A 27717-nucleotide genomic window follows, 5' to 3' on the forward strand; every position below is an offset into this window, starting at 1 on the left:
TTAGATATAGGGTTATATATAGCAAAGTGATCAGAGTGAATCAGTGGTGGAGTTCAAATCCGGATGTCTGTCTGTCCATCCGTCCGTCAGTCTGTGCAAGCGGTAACTTAAGTAAAAATTAAGATATCTTGCTGATGCTTGGCACCATAGGAAGGTTGCTTTCGAAGATGGGCAAAATCGGACCACTGCCACGCCCACAAAATGGCGAAACCCGAAAACACATAAAGTGCCATAACTAAGCCATAAATAAAGCTATGGGTCAAAAACCAAGTCTCCGAAACTACTCGACCAATATCAGTGAAATTTGGTTTGTGATATTTTCCTTGCATCCCAATGATATGTTTTGAAAATAGGCCAAATCAGTTCACAACCACGCCTACATCTTATACACCAGAACTTTGAAGTCTATCTGAATCGTTTACCTTAAATGATATAAAGTAGGCACTAATGAACATATCGGAACAGAACTTCACATAAATACTGCACTTATAGTGTGGCTTCGCTCTTCTAAAAATCGTCGAAATCGGACCATAAGTTTTCAATTATTTTTTACCGAAAATATAGATAAGTATCTCAGATATTTCGAAGAAATTCAGAGGGAATATCTTTGTTTTCATTCATAATATGTCTCCGTGCCTAAAATACGTGAAATCGGGTCATAACTTCACCTAATTCCCATTTACCTAATATTAGGATTTCCAACTTTCAATGGATTTTTTACCATATATATGACTAGTATGTGTGTAAAATTTTGTGTTATATTAATAAATTTAAGTAAATAAATTGCAAGAGTTTAAAATGTTCGGTTACACCCGACTTAGCCCTTCCTTACCTGTTATTAAAATCTTTGAGATATACGAATGTAGATACGCATTTGAATGTTATTTGATAAAATTTTGATGACACTAAAATATTTGATCTCCACGCCCTTTAATAGATAATATTCGACTGTATCCGAAATTAAATATTACTCACTTCTTCACTTCTAATACAATTGGAAATATAAGAAGATAATTATATATGCCAGCGGATAGAAAATTGTATTTTGTTAATAACTAATAATTAACTAGAGGTGCCTATATGCCCGGACCACAAGAGTATCATAAAAAGGAGCAATCTGTTGATGACAAGAGAATGTATAAAAAATTAATTGGTAAAAAAAGTAAATGTAATTGAGCAACACCAAAAGCTCCGTCAGGATCGGGAAGGACCTATCCGAGCCGTTCGATACCAGACGAGGTTTCAGACAAGGTGACTCACTCTCGTGTGATTTCTTTAACCTGATGCTGGAGAAAATAATACGAGCTGCAGAGCTAAATCGAGAAGGTACAATCTTCTATAAGAGTGTACAGCTACTGGCGTACGCCGATGATATCGATATCATCGGAAGCAACAACTGCGCCGTTTGTTCTGCTTTTTCCCGCATGGATAAGGAGGCGAAGCGAATGGGTCTGGAGGTGAATGTGGACAAGACGAAATATCTCCTCTCATCAAGCAAACAATCTGCGCATTCGCGTCTTGGCTCCCACGTCACTGTTGACAGTCATAACTTTGAAGCTGTAGATAATTTCGTCTACCTGGGAACCAGCATTAACAGCAATAACAATGTCAGCCTGGAAATCCAACGCAGAATCACTCTTGCCAACAGGTGTTACTATGGACTAAATAGGCAATTGAAAAGTAAAGTCCTCTCTCGACGAACAAAAACCAAACTCTACAAGTCTCTCATCATTCCCGTCCTACTTTACGGTGCAGAAGCGTGGACGATGTCAACATCTGATGAGACGGCACTAGGAGTTTTCGAGAGAAAGGTTTTGCGAAAGATTTATGGTCCCTTAAACATTGGCAACGGCGAATACCGCAGACGATGAACGATGAGCTGTATTTGTTATTCGACGACATTGACATAGTCCAGCGAATAAAAAAACAGCGGCTACGCTGGCTAGGTCATGTTGTTCGAATGGATGAAAGTGCTACAGCTCTGAAAGTATTCGATGCAGTACCCGCTGGTGGAAGCCGAGGAAGAGGGAGACCTCCACTCCGATGGAAGGACCAGGTGGAGAGGGACCTGGCTTCGCTTGGAATAACCAATTGGCGCCAAACTGCCAGAAGGAGGGATGCGTGGCGCGCTGTTTTGGACTCGGCTATAACCGCGTAAGCGGTGTCTACGCCAGTCAAGAAGAAGAAGAACAATTAATGTTTTATTTTCAAGGTAATTATTAAATAAACTGACAATGCCATTACATGGGTGTTATTAAAACATTCTTAATTTAAATAGATTTCTCGTCATAGAAAAAATATTGCCAATTTACAGAAGGATCAAAGGACTGGATTATTTGTTGTTTTTACCAGGAAGAAACATTGTAATTAAAAAAAAACATTATATTTAAAATATAAATATATATTAGGAATATTTATTACATTGCGTGACTGTCACGAGAAACCATACGCGATCTCAGTTCTTTACGGATTTTTTTTAATTATTTATTGATAATATTTTTTTAATAAAAAAAATTTGCGTTGAATTTTTTAAAGTTTTTCAATCCTAAGAATAAAATAATATGTTTTACATATGCTCCCATTATGATTAAGATTGTCGAAGTCATATTATGAGCTGTGCAAATCTGTTGAAATTATAGTGAGTTTTCTAAATGAATAGTGAACAAATTTTAAATTGCCTTATTGCGCTCATTTGATGATGATTGCGCATTCTCTAGTTCACCAATTCATCACAAATAATTGTATTTCATTAATATTTTGTACTCACAACCTTAGACCTGTAAATGTAATAAAAAATTGTTTTGAATCAAAGCCTTAATTACGGAATGAATCAAACAAAATTATATAACTATATATAATAAATATATATTGTATAATTTCATCACTTTTTTTGTAATTGAGAATCGCTGATCAAATGCAACTCATAATAGGGCCAAAATGTTCCATATGTATCGGGGCCTAATTTATAACAACGTATATATTGCAACTCTTCCGAAAAAGTGTGTATAGTCATAACTTTAACAATAATTATTATCTTATTTGTTTGCATATTTAAATAGAAAAAATTATAACATCTATTTATTAAAAAACATTGAAGCATAATATAAATGGTAATAAATATTATTAATAATTATATATATAATAATTATGTTATACTATATATATTTTTATAGTTAAGTAGCTCGTGTAAATAAGTCTTTTTGTGATTTATATTTATTTGTATTCATTTTCAATGAATTAAACTTTTACAGAAATTTATTCACTATAAGTTGATTGAGTGAAAACATTTGTGTAATAGATAATTTATTTATATTGTATTATTAATATTATATATGCGTATGCATTTTTCGATATTCTTGTGATTAAATGAAAAACATAAATTATTATATACACTGGTGTATTTTTTCTTAAATATTTCATATTACCATTTTCGTACAGTACGTAATTATTTTCTCTATCATATACGAGAAAGTATACATACATGTAATATAATTTCAGTAGATTCGTAGAAACAATTATCATACTATTGGTATTTCATATTGCAGTTTGTCAACAAATTCTTTGCAAAATGAAAATTGACTCAAAAAATCAACTTTGACATTGAATTTCTTTAACAAAGGTTTAGTTTTTTATGATTTTTCTTTTACAGTATTATTATAGGATATATCTAGTCATAGAATATGTTAAAAAAATAACAAAAGTAAAAACAAAAACATAAGATAGGACTCAAATAAGCAAAAACAACAAAAAATCAATTGTCAATCAATTCTTTGCAAAATGCAAGCACATGTCGAAGAACGAATTCATGAGAAACGAACGGGACATTTTCAAAAAAAAAAAAGCCAACACGTGTTCTTATCGGAATATTCTGGCATATATTCATGTTTCGAATTGCACAGATCTAATTGGAACTACCGATCTAGTTGAAAATAAGAATCGTCAAGTAAATGAGTTCATGAGAAATTTAACCAATTGATATATTTTCATTATTTCAAAGAAAAAAATAAAAAATAGGTGTCCAAAATTTTTAATATTAAGCTAAGGACTATATACAACATTATTCAGGTGCAAAAAATAAAATATACTGCATTGGAAGAACTCTGGACGCAAACTTTCAGAGCTTTCATTTTGGGATTTTTCTAAAGTATTACAATAAGTAGATAAAAACCCCAAAAATGTGCCCGAAATAATTGGGGAAAAATATAAAAAAATATTACAACAACAACAGTAACCATGAGGAAGTGAGAATAGTTTGAATCTTCCCCAGTACTCGTCCCATGTAGCCAGGAAAATGCCACAGTTATATACCAATAGCATCTATTGCTATTGAAAATTAGCTGTAGTTGATGTTACTAAGCCAATGGAATACTGGAATGGCGTTATTTTTTGTGACTAGACGAAGACAATGACGTAGCATCATGATGGACCCAGAAAAGTTTGGCGGAAACAGACTTCAGTCCTACGTTGGCCTATAATAATCATCTATAGCGAATTTGATATATTTTTTAATTTTAATGACAGAAAGCGGTGGCTTTTTCCACGCTACTTGGGACGAGTACTGACTCTTTTCTCACTTCCTCATGGTTACTGTTGTTGCTGTAATACTATTTTTTATTTTTCCCCATCTCTTTCAGTCAAATTTTTGGGGTTTTTATCTACTTATTGTATTATTTTAGAAAAATCCCAAAATGAAAGCTCTGAAAGTTTGCGTCCAGAGTTCTTCCAATGCAGTATATTTTATTTTTTGCACCTGAATAATGTTGTATATACTTAGTCCTTAGCTTAATATTAAAAATTTTGGACACCTATTTTTTATTTTTTTCTTTGAAATAATGGAAATATACCAATTGGTTAAATTTCTCATGAACTCATTTGCATGACGATTCGAAACATGAATATATGCCAGAATATTCCGAAAAGAACACGTGTTGGCTTTTTTTTTTTGAAAATGTCCCGTTCATTTCTCATGAATTCGTTCTTCGACATGTGCTTGCATTTTGCAAAGAATTGATTGACAATTGGTTTTTTGTTGTTTTTGCTTATTTGAGTCCTATCTTATGTTTTTGTTTTTACTTTTGTTATTTTTTTAACATATTCTATGACTAGATATATCCTATAATAATACTGTAAAAGAAAAATCATAAAAAACTAAACCTTTGTTACAGAAATTTAATGTCAAAATTGATTTTTTGAGTCAATTTTCATTTTGCAAAGAATTTGTTGACAAACTGTATATTATTTAATGTTAACTAATTCGGGCCGTGTAAGATTTTGTTGAATAACACCAACTCTTCGTTTATTTCAATGTCACTCAGTTCTGAGTTGCATAATCTATATGAATGTAGTTTAGGATGTATGCAAATTCAATATAGATAGAAATACAAGCTGACAACCGAATATAAATTAACAAAAATACAAAATTTTTTAGCATTCCGATTTGGAACATATTTGGCTTTGTGCACTATGTATGCTTGCCTTTGAAAAACTGTAGTGCTTTAGTCCGTTGTTGTTACACATTAATTTGAAAAGCTTCCCTTTGCAGTTTTTGATTGCCGCGTACGCGAGGTGAAGTTTGGGCCTTCGATTTATCGTTAGAATCGGAAAAACGCGCAGGTGGATTTATATGGTCCTGATAACTTTGTGGGTAGTTAGATATGCTGAATGTTTACAAAAATAAATTAATGATTAAACTTTCAGATAAATTAAATATTAAATATTACCTAAACGTAGTTTCTTCGTTGTGACTTGAATAACCGCTGGAGCTTCGTACGTGGCGCTTGCCGCTTGTACCAGATTTTCCGCTTTTACGAGCTACAAATGGCGGTTTCGATTTCCTCGATAAACTTGTCGGTGTCGTCTCCGACGATGAAGATGTTTCATCTTGGGTATCTATACTTACATATATGAATGTTTGTAATATCAACAGTTATATATTTTCAAAAACTACAAGGGTGTCCCAATTAAACTATGTGGTGTGTTCAAAAAATAACGGGAATTGTAAAATTTTCAATTTCGCTGGTTTGGAGAGTACATATCGCTCATTTACTTGAATAGTGTCTAGTGTCACAACTCAAAAAAGTCGATTTTACAGGAGAGCGATAAATGGATCAAACAGAGTGAACTAATGCTTTTTCTTGGGCATAAATGTGACCCACTTCGAATTATGTCGTTATTTGTGAAAAATATAAACCAGTTTCGCCGTCATATGTCAAATGTGTCGTTTTTGCTGAAACAAGCAATATGAAAACTTTCATTAATTTTTCACCAATATCATTCCAACACAAAATATGTCGCTCTTTCTGAAAAGAAAACCAACTTCACCCTATGACAATATGTGTTGTAACACAAAATATGTCGTTGTTTCGTAAAAAAAAATTATAACTAATTCTGACAAAACTGAGAAGTGTCGTTATTGTGGTTAAAACATAATGCAACATGACAAGTTTAAGAATGGCACATTCTTATTTCACGGTTAATTTTCCTACGCATCGGAATGAAATTTTTATACAATATGGACGATGAAATTGCGCACATTTCTGCATATTCAACTCAAAAATCGTGTTTTTTTAGTTGTGACACTATTCACGTAAATGTGCGATATATTTTATGATATTAACATGTAGATGTTAATATGTAGGTGTAAACAAATTTTACTGAATTGTAAGTTTGAAAATATTGTTCAATATTATTTGATTGTCATTAATTCTGCATAACTAAATACATAATATGGAGGTTATTCATATACTATTTTCAAATTTAATAAGGACACCATTATTGACAATTTAATAATTTAAACAGTTATTCTTATTACCACGTTGAGTACGATACTTCGCAGAGTTCATTGCTCGGGTAGACACGTCGTTGTCGGACTCGGATCCTAGTGTGTCATATTCTGTAATTGGTATGTGAAGAGTTAGGATTTTCCTAACTTCGGAATCTGTTGAACCTGGATTGTCCGATTCTAAAAGTTTAGTACGGTTTGATGGTATTTTTAAATGAAGTTGAATGTTGATGATTGTTAAGTTTATTTTTTTTTTTAATGTCGTAAAGAACGTAAGAATACAAAATTTATAACTGAATACAAAATAACTTTAACTATATTCGTCGCCTCCTGTAATAAATTAAATTCAATTCTGATGCAAAATGAGCTCCATATTATTTTACCACGATATACTGCTTACGACGTCGGCAGATTTCGCGTAATATCGAGAAATTCATAGCCAAAAGTATTTTGCAAGGAGATTGAATACGTTAAATATATTTAAAGAAAAACACTTTATACTATTTTATTATATTACGAATGTTTCAAATAAAATGATTTACCAACATTGATCTCCAAAAGATCGTTGTTCTTTAAATACTTTATGGAATCGCATTTTTCAAACAAATATTTACTTCGCTTCATAGTTTTTGGGTCGAAATAATTTTTATAATTTTAATAATTGTTTAAACGGTCTTTTCTTATAAGTTGATAGGTTATTTGCCAATAATAATCACCTTGATCATTACATACATTAATGCAGTGAAAAAATGTAATTTTATAACAAACGTAAAAATAAATTGATTCAAAATTACTAAGTATCTAGGGGTACTGAGCTAAATAGCCTATCATAATAGGAAATAGCGGTTATATTTCAGTAGCCTTACTATACTTATTAGAGGTGTTCTACGTTATATGGAGATTTTTGAAATAGTGTTTTAAGTTAACAGAATGGGCTAATTTCTTTCCTTTTTATGTAAAAATGTTTAAAAAAAAAATTTGGGGACAATCGGATGATGGGAAGACGGCGCGGAAACGTTTTTAAATTAAAAATTGCCTTCCTATAGGAAAAAACAAGTTTTATGTATTCAAGAATCAATTTTTCTTTTAGTATATTTATTAAATGAATATGTATGCTTTAATATGTCTCAACTAGCACGATATAAAGAATAATTTTAATAATATTTTGTTCTTATTTCGAGTGAAAAAACGGCAAATAATATTTTTTTATCGCACCATCGTCGTAACTGTCGATTGCTTTATTTTTGCAACATGAACCGCAGCGAAATAAAACGGTAAATGGACTGTGTTCTTTTTAATACGCTTTTATTAGCTTCACTTGTTTCAATAATTGTCACTCTCGTTTGTTTGGCATTTGAAATCAGAGGTGTTAATTTGTGCGAAATTGTGATTATTTAATAAAAAACAGAAATGAGTGAATTACCAGCAACTGCGAGTACATTACATATACAAACACGACAACGTTCTGAACAAGTTGTGAATATTGAACTAATTGGAAGAATTTCTCATCAGATAACAGGTGCTAAACTACCATCGAACAAACAAGTACTGCAATTACTATTTTACAACATTAGATTTGTGTATCGGCAATTGAGAGAAAGTGCAAAATTAACAATAAATGCTGTATTAATATTTTGGCAACAAGCTCGAATTCCGACAAAGGATGTAGCTAGGTGTGTCGATAAATTAGAATCTCTGTACAAATTATGGCAGAAGATTCAAAAAACCGTACCAAATAAGAGATCTGATGCTCAGAAAAAAATTGTTGAAGACTTTTCTGCAGAATTGGATAATTTGTTTGACATTGCTCATAGAGATGCCTTACAAAACATGCGTATTAGCGAAGACAAGGAATTTTTGATTCTACAAAGACAAAAAGGTCGGCCTGGTAGCATGGCCGGTGCTGACATGGTATTGTATCGGCGACAAAACAGAGCAGATCACCGCATTGAGAAAGAAATGTCTAGGAAAAGGAAACATCAACAAATGTCGGAAGTGAATCGTAAGTTTATCAAATCAAATTAATTTTATTTATAGTGGTAATGGTCAATTTTAAAATGATATTGTGTAGTCGAACTCAACGAACTCGACGATTTTGGTATGGACTATGAAGAAGATATTGGTGACAGTGAGCCTGAAGTAGCGGAAACCAATGTGAAAAAAAATACAAAACACACTGCTTCAACTTGTACTAACAGGGGAAGAAAACATTTTATCACACCGCGATTGCTTTCAGCACTTGATAGCGCCAAAGTAAGCGATGGAAAGGCGATGCACATTCTGATGGCGACTGCAGAAGCATTGGGCCATTGCACTAGCGACTTGGTAGTCAATCGTTCTACTCTCCATAGACTGAGGGAAGAGCATCGCAGAAAAGAATCACAGAGGATTCAAGAGAGTTTTATTGACAAAGTATACCATGATTGAAAATATACGTATAGGTTATTTAAATACTAATAATATCCTATTCTAGCTAAGTGATACACAAGCAATGGTCGTCCACTGGGATGGTAAAGTATTGCCAGATCTAATTGGAAAAATAAAAGTTGAGCGAATTGCAGTGCTTGTTAGTTATAATGGCGAATCCAAATTTCTAGGCCCTCCAAAACTTATATCTGCCACTGGTTAAGATATAGCTACAGCTGTTTTTGATACACTTAGTAAATGGAATATTTTAGATCGCGTAGAAGGCATGTCTTTTGACACCACGTCCACTAATACTGGTCCAATAAAGGGAGCATGCGCTCAATTGCAACGCATGTTAGGAAGAAATTTGTTGACGTTACCATGCCGTCACCACATTCTAGAAATATACTTGCGTAGTGTATTCGACCTGCATTTCAAAGTGACTCAAGCACCAGAAGTCTCAATTTTCGAGAGATTTGCCAAAGCCTGGCCAAATATTGACACTTCATTATTTAAGAGTGGGCTCGACTGTGAAGATATACAATCTCATATAAGTGATGGCATCTGCAATGACATCAAACAATTTTGTCATTCACAATTACAAAAAACGTTTGTTCGTGCTGACCACGAAGAATTTTTAGTCTAGTATTTACATTTCTTGGTGACAATGGTGGTAAATTTAAAACTCCCGGAGTTACAAGTCATGCACGTTGGATGTCAAAGGGAATATATTCCTTGAAAATATTTCTGTTTCGTGATCAATTTCACTTGAGTAAAGCTGAATTAAAAGGTTTAAGTCACATTTGCGTTTTTTTAGTGCGTTTATATATAAAAGCTTGGTACAAATGCTCCAATGCAATTACCTCTCCCCTGCAGGATTTAAGCTTTGTAAAAGAATGTATTAATTATGAAAAAGTGAACCCAAGTATTTCTTCGGAATTGCTGAGAAAAATGCAACAACACATGTGGTATTTGTCAGAGGAAAACGTCGCAATAGCTTTCTTTGATTTCAATGTTTCAGTAGATGTTAAGAAAAAAATGGTAAAAAATTTAAAATCAGAGGAGCCAACTTATAAACTACAAAACAATCGCAAAATAAAAAAATTAAGTGACTTAGGCAATTCGGATTTAAGCGAATTTGTATCCAAAAGAACTTTAACATTTTTTACGAAGTACAAGTTGTCAACCAACTTTTTGTATTTGGATCCAGAGTCTTGGGAAACAAACGAGGAATTCCAAAATGGTCGCACAATATGCCACAAATTGCTTGTTACTAATGATACAGCGGAAAGAGGTATTAAATTTATAAAGGATTTCAATACTATTCTTACAAATAAAGAAGAAGAAAAACAGTTCCTCCTTCAAGTTGTTGAAGAATACAAAAAAAAATATAAGTCCTATAAAAAATCAGAATTAATTTAAGTTTTAATATTTCTAGATGTATTAAATAAATTGATATGAACAAAAATATTTCCTTGAAGTAGTAGTTTTAAGTTAATATAATGAAAAAAATTGGAGAAAAATAATACACTAAAAGAAAAATTTATTCTTGAATACATAAAACTTGTTTTTTCCTATAGGAAGGCAATTTTTAATTTAAAAACGTTTCCGCGCCGTCTTCCCATCATCCGATTGTCCCCAAATTTTTTTTTTAAACATTTTTGCATAAAAAGGAAAAAAAATAACCCATTCTGTAAACATAGAATACATTTTGAATTTTAAGGACAGGTCTAATACTTATACTATCGCTATTTTTGAAGATGAAACGAAGCGAAATACCTCCAATTGTTAGCAAAACTTTATATTTAAATTGTTGCAACTGAATTTAATATTCGTTATTCGACGACACCGTGTATGGATTGTAGTCTAATTTGGTGCCATATTAACATATGCTATTAGCCATAGACTCAGTTTAATGACTTTTCTAAGCTTCATGTCCCAGATAGTTATATTAATACAAACCTATCTAACAAAACCTGTTGTGGGAAGGTATACCTCAATGGCAGAGTGGCACACTTTTAAGAGCGGTAATGGGGGATGGGGTCATATGTAGAAGTTCACGCAAGTGAGGAAAGTTTCTGATTGCCATTCACTTGGGAGTGGCCAGGAACGATTCTTTTGCATAGTACTCAAGCAGCTCACGACTTCCGGTTTTAGACTAAGTATCTTCTGGGTAGCCAACAGACATCCGTTTTAAGGCGAAGCCCGCATCTGCGATTGTGCGTGGGGTTTGTAACCCACCACATAAAAAGCCTCCCCAATAAAAGACCAAACATAGCCTCGGAAGAGAAACCCCACTTTTAATGACGACCCCTGCAAACGTTTTACGGATCACGATTTGAGGGCATGCACCTGGAATGTCCGGACCCTTAATTGGGAAGGTGCCTCTGCTCGGCTGATTGATGTCCTCATACGACTAAAGGCTGACATCACCTCTATCCAAGAAGTGCGATGGACGGGACAAGGACAAAAGGAGGTGGGTCCTTGTGACACCTACTACAGCGGCCATATAAAGGAGCGCAAATTTGGTGTTTGATTTGTGGTGAGAGAGATCCTCCGTCGCCGAATCCTAGCCACAATCCGCATAAAAGCGAGGTTATTCAACATATCGCTTATTTGTGCCCATGTCCAACGGAAGAGAAGGATAAGGGTAAAGAAAGTGTATTTGGCACAACTGTCGGAAAAATTAGCCTCCATGACGAAACATCGTCTGTAGTACCAGATTCCAGCACAAGAAAATTCATCAAGCTACATGGCTGTCCCCTGATCGAAGCACGCGCAATCAAGTCTATCACATTGTGATAGACGGAAGACATGTCTCCTGTGTTTTAGACGTGCGTTCGCTCCGATGACGAAATATTGCTCGGACCATTATCTGGTAGCAGCGACCATTATCTGTGCAGCAATGAACGCCCGCCAACAAACACAAGAAAGGTTCGACGTCGAAAAGCTGCAAACGCAACAGACAGTTGTTACGATGAGAATTGTCATTCCGCTGTGGAGAGAAAACAGACTGCCTACCTCGGAACGTTGCGATCGATCACAACACGTTCGGGCTGGGATAGATATCGATAGCTGAAGAGGGAAGCGAGACGCATTTGCAGACGTAAGAAGAAAGAGGCCGAAAAGAGTGAGTATGAAAAGCTTGAAAAGCTGAACGACATGGGTAATGCTCGAAAATTTTATGAAAAGATGAGGCGATTTACAGAAGGTTTGAAGACCGGAGCATTGTCATGTAAGGACCGAGGAGGTAATCTGGTAACGGATGTCCAGAGCATACTGGGGTTATAGAGGGAACACTTTTCTGACCTACTGAATGGCAGTGAAAGTACAACACCAGGAGATGGCGAACCCAATTCCACAATCGATGACGATGGAATAGATGTTCCCCTACCCGACCATGAAGAAATTCGATTAGCAATTGCCCGCTTGAAGAAAAACAAAGCGGCAGGGGCCGACAGATTACTGGTTGGTGCATTCGTCAGCTTCTTTGCAAAATATGGTCGGAAGAAAGCATGCCTGACGATTGGAATCTCAGTGTGCTCTGTCCAATCCATAAAAAGGGGGACCCCACCGTCTGCGCCAACTACCAATATCGCATATAAGGTCCTGCCGTATTGTGTGAAATATTAAAGCCCACCGTCAACGAACTGATTGGACCGTATCAGTTTGGCCTGAAAATCCCCCATGGACCAAATATTCATCACGCGCCAAATCTTGGAAAAGACAAGAGAGAAGAATCGATACTCACCACATTTTCAACGATTTTAAAGCTGCCTTCGATAGCACGAAAAGGAGCTCCCATTAGCCGCGATGTCTAAATTTCGTATCCCTACGAAACTAATACGGCTATGTATACTGACGTTGAGCAACACCAAAAGCTCCGTCAGGATCGGGAAGGACCTCTCCGAGCAGTTCGATACCAAACGAGCCTTCAGACAGGGTGACTCACTATCGTGCGACTTCTACAATCTATTGCTTCAATACGAGCTGCAGAGCTAAATAGAGAAGGTACAATCTTCGATAAGAGCGTACAGTTGCTGACGTACGCCGATGGTATTGAAATCATCGGAAGCAACAACCACGCCGTTTGTTCTGCTTTTTCCAGACTGGATAAGGAAGCGAAGCGTATGGGTCTGGTGGTGAATGAGGACAAGACGAAACATCTCCTGTTATCAAACAAACAGTCAGCACACTCGCGTCTTGTATCCCACATCACTGTTGACAGTCTTAACTTTGAAGTTGCAAATAGTTTCATCTACTTGGGAACCACCATTAACAATACCAACAATATCAGCCTTTCAATTTGATCTGAGTAGGCAATTGAAAATAAAAGTCCTCTCTCGACGAACCAAAATCAAACTATAAGTCGCTTATTATTCCCATCCTGATGTATGGCGCTGAAGCTTTTGACGATGACAACATCCGATAAGACGACTCTTGGGGTTTTCGAGAGAAATCTTCTGCGCACGATTTATGGTTCGCCAAAGTTCAGAGAATAAAAAGACAGCGGCTACGCTGGCTAGGTCATGTTGTACGAATGGATGAAACCAATTTTTATAATATTTTGAATTAAAAGACAACCAATCTTGTTGCGTACAATTAAGTAACTAACTTAAGCTTTAAACACATGTAACGATAACGTGAAACTCATACAATTTTTAGTAATAATAAAGTGCATCAAATAAAGATTGAGATATTATTAAATTAATTGAAACCACGTTTGATGATCGTGAAATGTTTAAATATTATCAATATTAAATATGATTTAATTTTAAAATTGTTTCAAGTAAATATTAAACATAAACAATTAAGATAAACTGTTGACATACTCACCTTGACTTTCCGAATGCGGATCACGTAAACGCCCTACTTTCCGACGCACCTTTGTATATTCTGGTTCCTTCGACTATCAATTCAAATGTAAATCATTAATATATATTCAAAAAAAGCTATGAAAAGTCACTCACATGATAATTATCTGGCTTCACATCGTGATACACAAATGAGCCACGAACCGAATGGTACGGTCCACTGTATACATTACCGCTATATGAGCTTTCGCTATATGTTTGTTTATTTAATTGGAATGTTGCATATGGGCAGATATCTTCTATGTATTCATTGCCTTCTGCTTTGCCAAAGCTGCCTGAGTCGTTAGAATGCGAACCACGAGTTGGTCCACTACCAGGATTGCAACGAACGGCCAAGTACTGCTGATCTCGATTTTGTTTATTTTGCAAATTGGCCAGGGATGGGGACTCGGACATTGAAGAAGAAGCCAAACGCGCTTGATTGTCAATTTCTGTAAAGAACCAAACCATCATGATGAATCGGATGAGAGATATATGACATTTATAAATTACAATATCAACGTATGGGTTTGTTTATAGGATTCAAAACAAAACGTTAAACGTTTGGTATAGTTCAATTTCTTAGTAAATTACAGACACGGTGGTTGTGCAGGAAAATAGGAATAACAAGTAAGGAAAGGCTAAGTTCGGGTGCAACCGAACATTTTATACTCTCGCAATTTATTGATATATTTTTATTAAGATAACATACAATTTGACCAAATTTTAAAATCCTATAATTAGGTATATGAGAGCTAGGCAAAGTTATAACCCGATTTTAACCATTTGTGGTACTGATACACACTATTAGAAGAAAAATATTTCCTCTGAATTAAATTAAGATACCTGAGTGATTTACCGATATTTTCGGTGAAAGATTACCATGGGGCACTGAATTCTTCATATTCGATATTCGGGGCTTTGAAAAGTTATAGTCCGATTTCGAAAATATTTTCATAAGTGAAGCCACAGATGATATACAGTATTTGTGTAAAGTTTTATTTCGCAATGTTCATTGGTTCATTATGTATATATTATAAAGTGAAGGAATAAGATGGAGTTCAAAATTGAGTTACATGGGAAGTTGTCGTGGTTGTGAACCGATTTCATCCATTTTTCACACGTGTCATCAGGGTGTCAATAAAATAGTATGTACCGAATTTCATTCGAATCGGTAGAGTAGTTCCTGAAATATGGTTTTTGACCCATAAGTGGGCGACGCCACTCCCATTTTCAATTTTGTAAAAAAATCTGAGTGCAGCTTCTACCTGCCATTTCTTATGTAAAATTTTGTGTTTCTGACGTTTTTCATTAGTGTGTTAATACACTTTTTTTCAAAATTACCTTTGTATGGGAGGTGCGAGTGGTTATCATCCGATTTCTTTCATTTTTGGAATGTATAAGTAAATGGCTAAAAGAAACGACTGCAGAAAGTTTGGTTCATATAGCTTTATTGGTTTGCGAGATATATACAAATAACCGAATTGGGGGCGGTGCAACGCCCACTTCCCCAAAAAAATTACAACCAAATATGCCCCTTCCTAGTGCGATCCTTTATTCCAAATTTTACTTTTATAACTTTATTTATGGCTTAGTTATGGCACTTTATGTCTATTCGGTTTCCGCCATTTTGTGGGCGTGAAAGTGGTCCGATTTTGAAAGCAACCCTCTCACGGTCCCAAGGAACATGTGTTCCAAGTTTCATCAAGTTATCTCAATTTTTACTCAAGTTATCCGTTGCACGGACGGACGGACGGACAGACAGACATTCGGATTTTGACTCGTCTCGTCACCCTGATAATTTAGATATATATAACCCTATATCTAACTCGTTTAGTTTTATGACTTACAAACAACCGTTATGTGAATAAAACTATAATTAACAACTTTTGTTGCGAGAGTATAAAAACCGGAGTTTATTACAAACACTAAGGCAAAAGCAACAAACAACGAACAACGAAACACTGATAACGTAGTGCCAGTTTTAATTAATTTAGTTATATTTATACAAAAGAAATGAGAACATAGATAGAACCAAATAATTTCAAATATTTAATGATACTTACTTCGTTTGCGAATAAGTAGCACAGCTGCTATTATACCTAATAGCATGAACATTGAAATACAGACGGGAATTAGCACCTTAAAATTCGCATAAAAAGGACTATCACTCATATGAGACACGGGATTCGCGTGATCTGTTGAATATATAACTAAAAGCGAATATTTACATAAATAAACTTTACCCAGTCATATATACGTGCAAATAATTATTATCTTATTCATTTGTGATTACCTCCTTGTGGCGAGAGCGTTGTAAAATTATATACTGCTGTGGTAGAGCCAGCATTATTGTGAGCGGTTACTTTCAGTTGATATTTTGTACCTGGAACTAAATCACTAACCGTATAGATGCGTTCAGTCGGAGGGATATGATTTGAGATTACATTCCATTGAGATCTGTGAATTGATCGCAAATACAATAATATATATATTTTCTTATCTGGTTTTCTTTTAATTTCCTCCGATTATTTTGTAAATTCAGTTTAATTAAATACACATTTGAATACAATCTAATACCCCTATGTATTTGTTATTAAGCGGTTAGGCGGGTTTGAGATGTTGAAATCAAAGGTATTTTTACATTTGTTTAATATGTATATACAATCATATATTTGATTTAAACAATTCTGCATATCAAAGATACATATTTAAACCGTATTTTATGAAATTTTTATTTACTAATTCGGAAAACGCAGCCTTTGGTTCATCCAAAATCAAAAAACTAAAACTGTTTCAATAGTACATGGATAAATCTAGGTAATGAACGAAAGATAATAGAAAATATTTTAATTCGAATTTTAGACATATTTTTAACAAAAAACTTACTTCTTTGTCAAATTTTCGGCATATATTGGCTAAAAAATAGTTGTAATTAAAATATAAAAAAATCATTCATTCATTCATTAACGAGATAATGTCATTTCAAAAATATGCAACAACATAACTTAGAGAAATCATGTTCACCGACTTAAACAATTAAGCTTTTACATTCAAACTGACGCGGACCGATGGCCAGACTTCCAAAGGGTACATCTCTTAGAGTTTTCCTCGGATCGATTTGATATTTCTGGATAATATTTAAACGTATTGTACTATTTAATAAGACAATTTTATTTCAAATTTTGAAACCCATCTAACCCCTTAAAGTAACAGTGTTTGGTAATATTATTTATAATGTGTTTACCATATTTTCACCTTTAATTATTCTGATTACATTCACACCAAAAATTTTGACTTCCTACGTGTACTTTTCTAAATATTGACATATCGCTCATTTACTTGAATAGTGTCGATTTTTCAGGAGAGCGGTTTAAAGTTTGCAATTGTCTCTTATTTAGCAAAAATAGAAAACTGCCATCAGTTTATTGACAAATCTAGTGGCCTGTAAAATATTAAATACAATGTTGAGCAGAAATGGACCAAATAGAGTGTACTAATGCTTTTTCTTGGGCATAAATGTGACCCATTTTGAATTATGTCGTTATTTGTGAAAAATATAAATCAACTTCGCCGTCATAAGTCAAATGTGTCGTTTTTGCTGAAAAAAAAAACAATATGAAAAATTTTATTAATTTTCACCAATATCGTTCCAACATAAAATATGTCGTTCTTTCTGAAAAGAAAACCAACTTCACCCTATGACAAAATATGTCGTTGTTTCGAAAAAAAGTATAACTAATTCTGGCACAATTGAGAAGTGTCGTTATTGTGGTTAAAAAATATTGCAACATAACAAGTTTAATAACGGCACATTCTTAATTCACCGCTAATTTTTCTGCGCATCGGAATGAAATTTTTATACGATATGAACGATGAAATTGCGCACATTTCTGCATACGCAACTCAAAAATCGTGTTTTTTTAGTTGTGACACTATTCAAGTAAATGAGTGATATGTAAAAAAACAATTTATAAATGAAAACGGCATTTATTAAATTATCATGTATTCAAAAATTGTATTTTTCGCGACTTTCGTCAGGACAATCCCGTTGTACCCCAGCAGTAGTCCGCCATAATATGCCGATCCCATCTTTTAATCCCGAAGCCAACACTTCCGCAGATTCTTTATATGCCTTCGCGTACGCCGATGATATCGATATCATTAAAAACAACACCCGCGCCATTAGTTCTGCTTTTTCCAGACTGGATAAGGAAGCGAAGCGTATGGGTCTGGTGGTGAACGAGGACAAGACGAAATATCTCCTGTCGTCAAACAAACAGTCAGCGCATTCGCGTCTTGGCTCCCACGTCACTGTTGACAGTCATAACTTTGAAATTGTAGATAATTTCGTCTACCTGGGAACCAGCATTAACAGCAATAACAATATCAGCCTGGAAATCCAACGCAGAATCACTCTCGCCAACAGGTGTTACTATGGACTATGTAGGCAATTGAAAAGTAAAGTCCTCTCTCGACGAACAAAAACCAAACTCTACAAGTCTCTCATCATTCCCGTCCTACTTTACGGTGCAGAAGCGTGGACGATGTCAACATCTGATGAGACGGCACTAGGAGTTTTCGAGAGAAAGGTTTTGCGAAAGATTTATGGTCCCTTAAACATTGGCAACGGCGAATACCGCAGACGATGAACGATGAGCTGTATTTGTTATTCGACGACATAGACATAGTCCAGCGAATAAAAAAACAGCGGCTACGCTGGCTAGGTCATGTTGTTCGAATGGATGAAAGTGCTACAGCTCTGAAAGTATTCGATGCAGTACCCGCTGGTGGAAGCCGAGGAAGAGGGAGACCTCCACTCCGATGGAAGGACCAGGTGGAGAGGGACCTGGCTTCGCTTGGTATAACCAATTGGCGCCAAACTGCCAGAAGGAGGGATACGTGGCGCGCTGTTTTGGACTCGGCTATAACCGCGTAAGCGGTGTCTACGCCTGTAAAGAAGAAGAAGATAGGCCTTCGAAATATCTGTCGCTACTTTATTGTTTTCCTGTGATGGACTTGGTTCCTGTAATGATTCACAAGTAGAACAAAATGATGGAACAGGTACTTCCTCTGAATGTGATAAAGGTCTTCTAAGTCTGGGTAAATCATTTTTTTAACTTTAACGCCGCGCAAATTTACACAGCAGAAGTAATGGTCATCAAAGTGATTATTTATTCCCTCCTTTGCATAGGCACTCCAATGTGTTCACAGCACATTTTACAAACAAGTTGAGGTATCCACGGCTTGTATTCAGCCACAATATTTGACTTAAAATAAGAAATATAGGCACTTTTTGAAAGATCTGTTTTAGATTTTTTTAATATTTTTTTATGTAGCAAAACATATTTGGCTCATTAAGACAACTTCTTCGCGATGAAGACATGATGTTAGAATACATAGATTTACAGAAATGTACTGATAAGTTAGCAAACCGATCGCATTATAGTACTAATTACAGTCATTATTCAGAACTGAGCGTAGATCGGAAAGCACACGTAGGACAAAAAAAAAATTACCAATTGACACTTAGTCAAAAACCGTTGACACTGTCTCTGCACCATTTTTTTCTTCTTGTTGACCAGTGTAATAAACTGATAGAAAAAAATTGATTATCTGGGTAATTGGATAATTCGCATCGTACATTTCACATTATTTAAAGTTGAACATACCTCCCAAACACTCTGGACTCAATCATGAAGTATAAAATTCCACATCCTCCATCGCCCCATGAGTCTAGCCAGCAAGTGACGCTTGTCGAATTGTTCGTAATCATTTGAGAATGTTTAGGCTGAACTGGTGGATTTCCTTTCGTGTATGAATTTACAATGTCGCATGGCAAGCCTGTGCCTATCTTATTGTATGCAGTTATGTAGAGTTGATAACGTGTCCCGCACCATAAATTTGTTAATAAGTGAGAGTTAGTTTTAGCATCCACTTGCAGTTCCTCCCAATCGCCATTTTCTCGCTTATAATTTATCACATAACCAAGAATTGGGCTTCCACCGTGACTATTGTCCATCCATTCAAGATGTAAACTATCTGTATAACTATTCACCACCGTAAGGTTGGGTGCTTCTGGTGGTACTTTGATGACAATGTTATAGATAATCTCATCTTTCCCCCATGTATTTTCGACGCTGCACGTATAATTACCAGCGTCGGTGGACTGACAGTCTCGTATATAAAGTGTGCCGTTCTTCGCAATAACCTTGCGAGAATTCGTATCCATATTATGACCATCTTGTCTCCAAATTGTCACTGGCGCTGGGGAACCTACTTTAAGGCATGGTAATTCTAGATGCTCTTTCCAAGGGCTTATTATACGCTGACTAAAAGAGACAATGCGAGCTGGGACTTTGTTGTTTGGAGGCACAGTAACAACTTGAGTTTTGTCCCCCTCACCAATCTTTGTAGACGCTGTTAGCCAGAATTGATATGTGGCAGATTCCTGCGTCCGCTGAGTCTCATGCATTTCAACAAAGGGACCAAGTATGCGTTTGTGAGTGCCTTCTTCACGACCGCCCTCAAGCATAGACATATAGAAAGTGTAGCCGGTCTGAAAGTGTATTAGTCACATAAAATCATCTGCATTTTATAAAACTATTACAATTTTCATACAATATCTCCATTAGGAAATTCTGGTGGCAGCCAAGAAATAATTATTTTAGTGCTTGAGGCAGGAATCGCTTTAATGGCATGTGGCGCAGAAGGTACTAAACAATTTCATAAAAGATATAATATTACCAAAATAAAAGATGTTGATCGTATTATTTTACCATCTTCATGTGTACGACAGTGAAAGGGCTTCGTTTTCATACCGTCCCCAATCTTCGTATAAGCGAGTACCCAAACCGTATAATTGGTGTATTTGCGCAAATTTTCTATCGTAACATATTGATTGGTTGACTTCACAATGTCGGGATCCGTTTCTTGAAATGCAAGTAAACAAATTTTTAAATATCTATAGTAGTATAGGTAGGTATTTTTAGACCTTTAAAGATCCACGATTTTAATTTAGATTATGGTATATTGGTGGAATAGCTTCAATTTTAAATGACTTACCGTACAATTCATTGACAGATATATAAAATACTTTGTATCCTTTGATCTTGCCATTTTGCCCATCAACATCTGGTGGTGACCATGTTATATAAATTGATGTTGATCCCAGCACATCACACTGAGGGCTCTCTGGGGGTGAAGAAGGCACTACAAAAGAGAGATATTGTTAAAATAAACACAATAAATAACCTATAATAACACTACGCTATTATTCGTTAATTATAACTGATAATCGAAAAACTTAAATTTTATACTTTCGCAACATGTTGTACAGAGTTTTGTACTAGTTATTGTATTGTAACATATTAATAATAAAGAAATAAATTTACCAACAGTTTATCACAACCATTACGGTTCTGTATTTCACTTACCATCTTCCATTGTTTGAATTGCAATTTCTCTGCTCGGTGGTCCGCTACCCTGACTAGTATACGCCTGTACAATAACATGGTACTGTGTGTATTTGTTCAAATTACTCAACACAGTTTCCCCTCCAAAATGTGAGCGCACTTCCACAGTTTTAAAGCTAAAACCTTGAGTGGGATTTACCTCTTTGTCTTCAGGTGACAACGACATCTGATAGCCGACATAGTAACCTAGCAAAATCCCATTCCAATGATCGCGTTCTGGTGCATCCCAAGTGACCGATATCTCAGTCGAACTTTTTGCTTCTGCTCGCACATTCAAAGGTGGACCCGAAGGAACTTCCTCCAGTGTGGTTACTTGTACGACCTCCGAATACTCGGAAGCACCCAATTTATTTTCAGAGGTCATCCGAAAATGGTAAGCTTTAGCAGGTCGCAAGTTTTGTATATTAACAACCGTTTGCCCACCGGCGATCGTGATATGCTCTGCATTTTGCCAAATATCTGATTATATACAAATATCATTTTATAAGGAGTTTTTTAAAAGAGTATTTCTCTTACCGGAAATTTGTTTATAATATATATGATATCCCTCAATTGGGCTGTTTCCTGCGAAGGGCTGACTCCAAGTAAGTTGCAGGCTGCGTGATTGTTGTGAGTTAATACGCAGATTTTTCGGTTGCTCTGGAACTTCCTGTACAATTAACTGAATGGACATTTCATCCTATAATAAAAATAACAATAATTATACAATTTTAATTTATATCTTGCATTTCAGTCAGTATTACATAACACAAACATTCTATACTCTCCCAACAAAGTTGCTAAAAGAGTATAATAGTTCACCTAACGGTTGTTTGTAACACCAAAAACTAATCGAATTCGATATGGAGTTATCAGGCACTTTCTGCAAATTGTTTTCGGGCAATATTTTCACATTTTCCGTTTTCAAATCGAAGATTTGTTTAAAATTTAACTAAATGTTTATGCTTTTTCATTTTCAGATAATTTCCGGCCGTGTTACAGTGAACACCGCAAATTGTTTTTTTTTCAAGACGTTCTAGGGGAAGCTCTGTCACGGGCTAATGGTTTACTATTTTTGCATGAAAAATTTACAGAACATAGTCAAAACTATGCTCAATAATGTATAGAAGGTTTGAATAAAATTGCTTAATCGATATTTCAGATAAAAAATCACAAAAAAAGTGTTTTTGTTTACGCTGCAACCCTTACCCCTCCCTGAAAGAATTAGGTTAAATTCAAAATTGAGTTATATGGGAAGGAGTCGTGGTTGCGAACCGATTTCGCCCATTTTTTGTCCGTGTTATCAGGGTGAAATCAGGGTGAGAAAATATTATAAACCGAATTTCATAGAAATCTGTCGAGTAGTTCCTGAGATATGGTTTTTGACCCATAAGTGGGCGATGCCACGCCCATTTTCCATTTTGTAAAAAGGTCTGAGTGCAGCTTCCTTCTGCAATTTCTTCTGTAAATTTTAATGTTTCTGACGTTTTTTCGTTAGTGAGATAACTTACTTTTAGTAATTTTCAACCTAACCTTTGTATGGGAGGTGGGCGTGGTTATTATCCGATTTCAACTATTTTCATGGTGTGTGGTCGGGTACATAAGAGAATCGACTGCAGAAAGTTTGGAAAGTTTAATTTTTTTTGTTTCTTTGATTTTTGTTTTTTATTTAAAATTATTAAGTACTTGAATCTAATCTAAAAAAAAACAAAAAAAAAATATTAACTACGTCCACGTCGTTAATCCTGGGTTACGCTAAATGCAGATGATAATAGTGCATAAATCAATGATTTTTCATCATGTTCTGAGTTGGTTTTTTATTTGTAGCTCATACAAATATTTCTGTCCCAAAATTCCCTTTGGCAGGTAAAAAGGTGATGAAATAAGGAACATTTTAAGATATTTTCGAAAAAAATCGAAGGGGGCATAAAGGGTTAAAAATTCAAAATTTTATTTTTCATTTTTTGCTATGAAATATTAATTTTAAAAATTTTGACGAGACACATTTTTAAAGTTTGAGAAATTCTGTACAAAAAAGTCACATGATGTTTTAAAATCTGTTCATTAGTTTTAAAGTTATGGCGGTTCGAAATTTTTTTTACAAAAAACTTTGGCCCCTTACAGTATGGTAACACCGCGTTACACAGACCTAACACCATATTTTTATACTCTCGCAACAAATGTTGCTAAAGAGAGTATTATAGTTTTGTTCACATAACGGTTGTTTGTAACACCCAAAACTAAACGAGTTAGATATAGGGTTATATATACCAAAGTGATCAGGGTGAAGAGTGGAGTTTAAATCCGAATGTCTGTCTGTCCGTCCGTCTGTGCAAGCTGTAACTTGAGCAAAATCGGACCAGTGCCACGCCCACAAAATGGCGAAAACCGAAAACACATAACGTGCCATAACTAAGCCATAAATAAAGCTATGGAAATAAAATTTGGTATGAAGGGGCATATTTGGATGTAATTTTTTTGGGGAAGTGTGCGTGGCCCCGCCCCCTACTAAGTTTTTAGTACATATCTCGCAAACCAATAGAGCTATATAAACCAAACTTTCTGCAGTCGTTTTTTTTAGCCTAATGCAGTCCAAAAATGAAAGAAATCGGACATAATCACGCCCACCTCCCATACAAAAGTTAGGTTGAAAATTACTAAAAGTCGGTTAACTCACTAACGAAAAACGTCAGAAGCACAGAAGGCGTCGCCCACTTATGGGTCAAAAACCATATCTCAGAAACTACTAGACCGATTTCAATGAAACTTGGTTTGTAATAGTTTCCTTACATCCCAATGATACGTTGTGAAAAGAAATCGCTTCACAAACACGCCTACTAAGTATATACCAAAACTTTGAAGATGATCTGAATCGTTACTTTACAATATATAAAGTAAGCACTAGTGAAGATATCGGTGCAGAACTTTGCACAAATACTATGATAATAGTGTGGCTGCCCCATTCTAAAAATCGCCGATATCGGACCATAGGTTTTTAAGGCCCCATATATCGTACACGAGGACCTCGGTGCTTCTAACCTAATATTATGGTTTCCAACTTTCAATGGACTTTATGCAATATAATGAATGAATAGATATTAAGTTATCGAAATAAATACGTATCAATTACAAAAAATGTCTATGTATTTTATTTAAAATTTTAGGTTTTATAATAGCAAATTTCTTGCAATGGATTCTCTTATATTTTTACCTATATTATATAAACTATTGCTTTCCTCATTTTCAGCTATTTCCTCGTCAATTGTACCCGTTTCTAACCCTATTTCTGGTTCAATAGCATCTATTTATGTAGTGCACAACATACATTAATTATCTTTGTTACTCTTAGTGCCGTATACGGCAAGGTACTTTATAAACAAAGACAACGACTTTTTAAAACTCCTATAATATCTCGTGACTTTACGTGTTGCTAGTTGAATCTATGTTCTGGTGATCCTGGGGTGGGGTTTCTATATGGAGTAAGTACGAAGGGTTCTATACCAAAGCCAGAATCTCCCAGTAGCCAAGACCCTCGATTACCAGCTTCATATTACAAGCATCACATTCATGCTGAAAAAACCTTTTCTGTTAAACAAAGATGTTCGTTTACAAATGGTTTTACCGTAGCTACATGAGTGCCATCAATGCATCCTATCACTCCTGTATTCCAAATTTTTCCACAAAATGAAGTTTCGCTTTTCTGGAATCCATTTCTGACATTTCAAGCTTAATCCACTTGGGACACAAAATATTTTCTAAAATATTAATCATTTCAGATAAAAATTTTGGATACTGTGCTTCTACACAGGGCAATATCGGTATCCTTTCCAACTCAGTATATACAGTAGAAAACCTTTGGTTTGTTTATATTAATTAATATATTTTAACACACCACCGTGGCGTAATTAGGGTGTACTTGTGGTAATTAGGGTGTTGTGCTAGCATTTAATCTTCACAAAAATTTTAAAGTCCGATGAACAGTACTTAAATAATTATTAAATAAAATAAATTTTTTCATTATTATTGGAATTATTTTAAATTATTTCGCATATTCATTAAATTTTATGGTGGTATTAAATGTTATTTATTGATAAGTTAGTTATATTTTATGTACAAGTGTATAACGCGATGAAGGATGGAGTCATATGTAGAAGTTCACGTAAGTGAGGAAAGTTTCTGACTGTCATTCACTTGGGAGTGGCCAGGAACGATTCTTTTACATGTGGCTCAAGCAGCTCACGACTTCCGGTCTTAGACCAAGTATCCTCTGGGTTGCCAACAGACATCCGTTTGAGGCGAGCTAAAGTAAGAAGGCGAAACCCGCTTATGAGGGTTTGGGACCCACCACATAAAAACACCCCCCAATGAAAAGAACAAAACAGCCTCGGATGAGAGACCCCAATTTTGATGACGACCACTGCAAACGTTTAAAGGACTACGAATTAAGGGCATGCACCTGGAATGTCCGGACCCTTAATTGGGAAGGTGCCTCTGCCCAGCTGGTTGATGTGCTCGTAAGAGTAAAGGCTGTCATCAGCGCAATCCAAGAAATGCGATGGACGGGACAAGGACGGAAGAAGGTGGGTCCTTGTGACATCTACTACAGCGGCCATATGAAGGAGCGCAAATTCGGTGTGGGAGAGACACTCCGTCGTCGAGTACTGGCATTCACTCCGGTGGATGAACGTCTAGCCACAATCCGCATCAAAGCGAGGTTCTTCAACATATCGCTGATTTGCGCCCACGCCCCGACGGAAGAGAAGGACGAAGTGATCAAAGATACCTTATATGAGCTCCTAGAACGTACCTATGAGCGCTGCCCCCGCCACGATGTAAAAATCGTGCTTGGCGATTTCAACGCTAGGGTGGGTAAAGAAGGTGTCTTTGGCACAACAGTCGGAAAATTCAGCCTCCATGACGAAACATTACCAAACGGTCTGAGGCTGATGGACTTCGCCGGGGCCCGAAATATGGTCGTCTGTAGTACTAGATTCCAGCATAAGAAAATCCATCAAGCTACTTGGCTGTCCCCGGATCGAATCACTCGCAACCAGATCGATCATGTTGTGATAGATGGACGACATGTCTCCAGTGTTTTTGATGTGCGTACGCTTCGTGGTCCCAACATCGACTCGGACCACTATCTTGTAGCAGCTAAAATACGCACCCGCCTCTGTGTAGAAAAGCGCACACATCAACAAACACAAGGAAGGTTCGACATCGACAAGCTGCAATCACAACCGACAGCCGAACGATTTTCTACTCGACTTGCACTCCTGCTCTCTGAGAGCACTCATCAGCACCTCGGTATAAGGGAGCTGTGGGACGGCATATCAAACTCCTTACGTACAGCTGCAACCGAAACCATTGGTTTTCGGAAAAGCCAAAAAAACAGCTGGTATGATGAGGATTGTCGTCTCGCAGTGGAGAGAAAACAGACTGCCTACCTCGCAATGTTGCGATCGACCGCAACACGAGCGGGATGGGAAAGATACCGAGAGCTGAAGAGGGAAGCGAGACGCATTTGTAGACAAAAAAAGAAAGAGGCCGAAATGCGTGAGTATGAAGAGCTTGACAAGCTGGCCGACAGGGGAAATGCTCGAAAATTTTACGAAAAGATCCGGCGACTAACTGAAGGTTTAAAGACCGGAGCACACTCCTGTAGGACCCCCAGAGGTGATCTAGTTATTGATGACCAGAGTATACTGAGTTTGTGGAGGGAACACTTCTCCAGCCTGCTGAATGGCAGTGAAAGTACAACAACAGGAGAAGGCGAACCCGATTCCCCAATCGACGACGATGGAGCAGATGTTCCATTGCCCGACCGTGAAGAAATTCGAATAGCAATTACCCGCTTGAAGAACAATAAGGCGGCGGAGGCCGATGGATTACCGGCCGAGCTATTCAAACACGGCGGCGAAGAGCTGATAAGGTGTTTGCATCAGCTTCTTTGCAGAATATGGGCAGACGAAAGCATGCCTGACGATTGGAATCTCAGTGTACTCTGCCCAATACACAAAAAGGGAGACCCCACAATTTGCGCCAATTACCGTGGGATAAGCCTCCTCAACAACGCGTATAAGGTTCTGTCGAGCGTATTGTGTGAAAGACTAAAGCCCACCGTCAACAAACTGATTGGACCTTATCAGTGTGGCATTAGACCTGGAAAATCAACAACAGACCAGATATTCACCATGCACGAAATTTTGGAGAAGACCCGTGA

At 36.1% G+C, this 27717-nt stretch overlaps 2 protein-coding genes across 2 annotated transcripts in view; one reads left to right on the forward strand and one right to left on the reverse strand.

Moving 5' to 3' along the window:
* Positions 1 to 1376: 1376 nt before the first annotated feature.
* Positions 1377 to 27717, reverse strand: part of LOC105219944 (cell adhesion molecule Dscam2) — a 134680-nt gene continuing 108339 nt past the window's right edge. The window contains exons 21-33 of the mRNA XM_054228447.1: positions 22032 to 22194; positions 21477 to 21974; positions 21106 to 21252; positions 20820 to 20972; positions 20662 to 20756; positions 19713 to 20599; positions 16337 to 16500; positions 16107 to 16253; positions 14158 to 14492; positions 14024 to 14096; positions 6812 to 6961; positions 5721 to 5889; positions 1377 to 5657 (exon numbers count right to left, since the gene is read on the reverse strand). Coding sequence (XP_054084422.1) covers positions 5510 to 5657; positions 5721 to 5889; positions 6812 to 6961; positions 14024 to 14096; positions 14158 to 14492; positions 16107 to 16253; positions 16337 to 16500; positions 19713 to 20599; positions 20662 to 20756; positions 20820 to 20972; positions 21106 to 21252; positions 21477 to 21974; positions 22032 to 22194 — 3129 coding nt within the window. The 3' untranslated portion in view covers positions 1377 to 5509. The remainder of the gene's footprint in view (positions 5658 to 5720; positions 5890 to 6811; positions 6962 to 14023; positions 14097 to 14157; positions 14493 to 16106; positions 16254 to 16336; positions 16501 to 19712; positions 20600 to 20661; positions 20757 to 20819; positions 20973 to 21105; positions 21253 to 21476; positions 21975 to 22031; positions 22195 to 27717) is intronic.
* LOC128921311 (uncharacterized) lies at positions 8188 to 9379 on the forward strand. Its single transcript, XM_054228451.1, has 2 exons — positions 8188 to 8783; positions 8853 to 9379. The coding sequence occupies exons 1-2, from the start codon at positions 8192 to 8194 to the stop codon at positions 9206 to 9208; spliced, it is 948 nt and encodes a 315-aa protein (XP_054084426.1). The 5' UTR covers positions 8188 to 8191; the 3' UTR covers positions 9209 to 9379.

The sequence above is a fragment of the Zeugodacus cucurbitae genome, chromosome 4 (assembly GCF_028554725.1).
Source record: "Zeugodacus cucurbitae isolate PBARC_wt_2022May chromosome 4, idZeuCucr1.2, whole genome shotgun sequence".
Classification (NCBI taxonomy): Eukaryota; Metazoa; Arthropoda; class Insecta; order Diptera; family Tephritidae; genus Zeugodacus; species Zeugodacus cucurbitae.

Bases quoted from the DNA above. Each gene is read 5' to 3' on its own strand.
- LOC128921311 (XM_054228451.1), top strand. From the start codon at position 8,192: ATGAGTGAATTACCAGCAACTGCGAGTACATTACATATACAAACACGA. The intron at 8,784-8,852 runs GTAAGTTTATCA...GATATTGTGTAG, and splicing joins ACAAATGTCGGAAGTGAATC to TCGAACTCAACGAACTCGAC.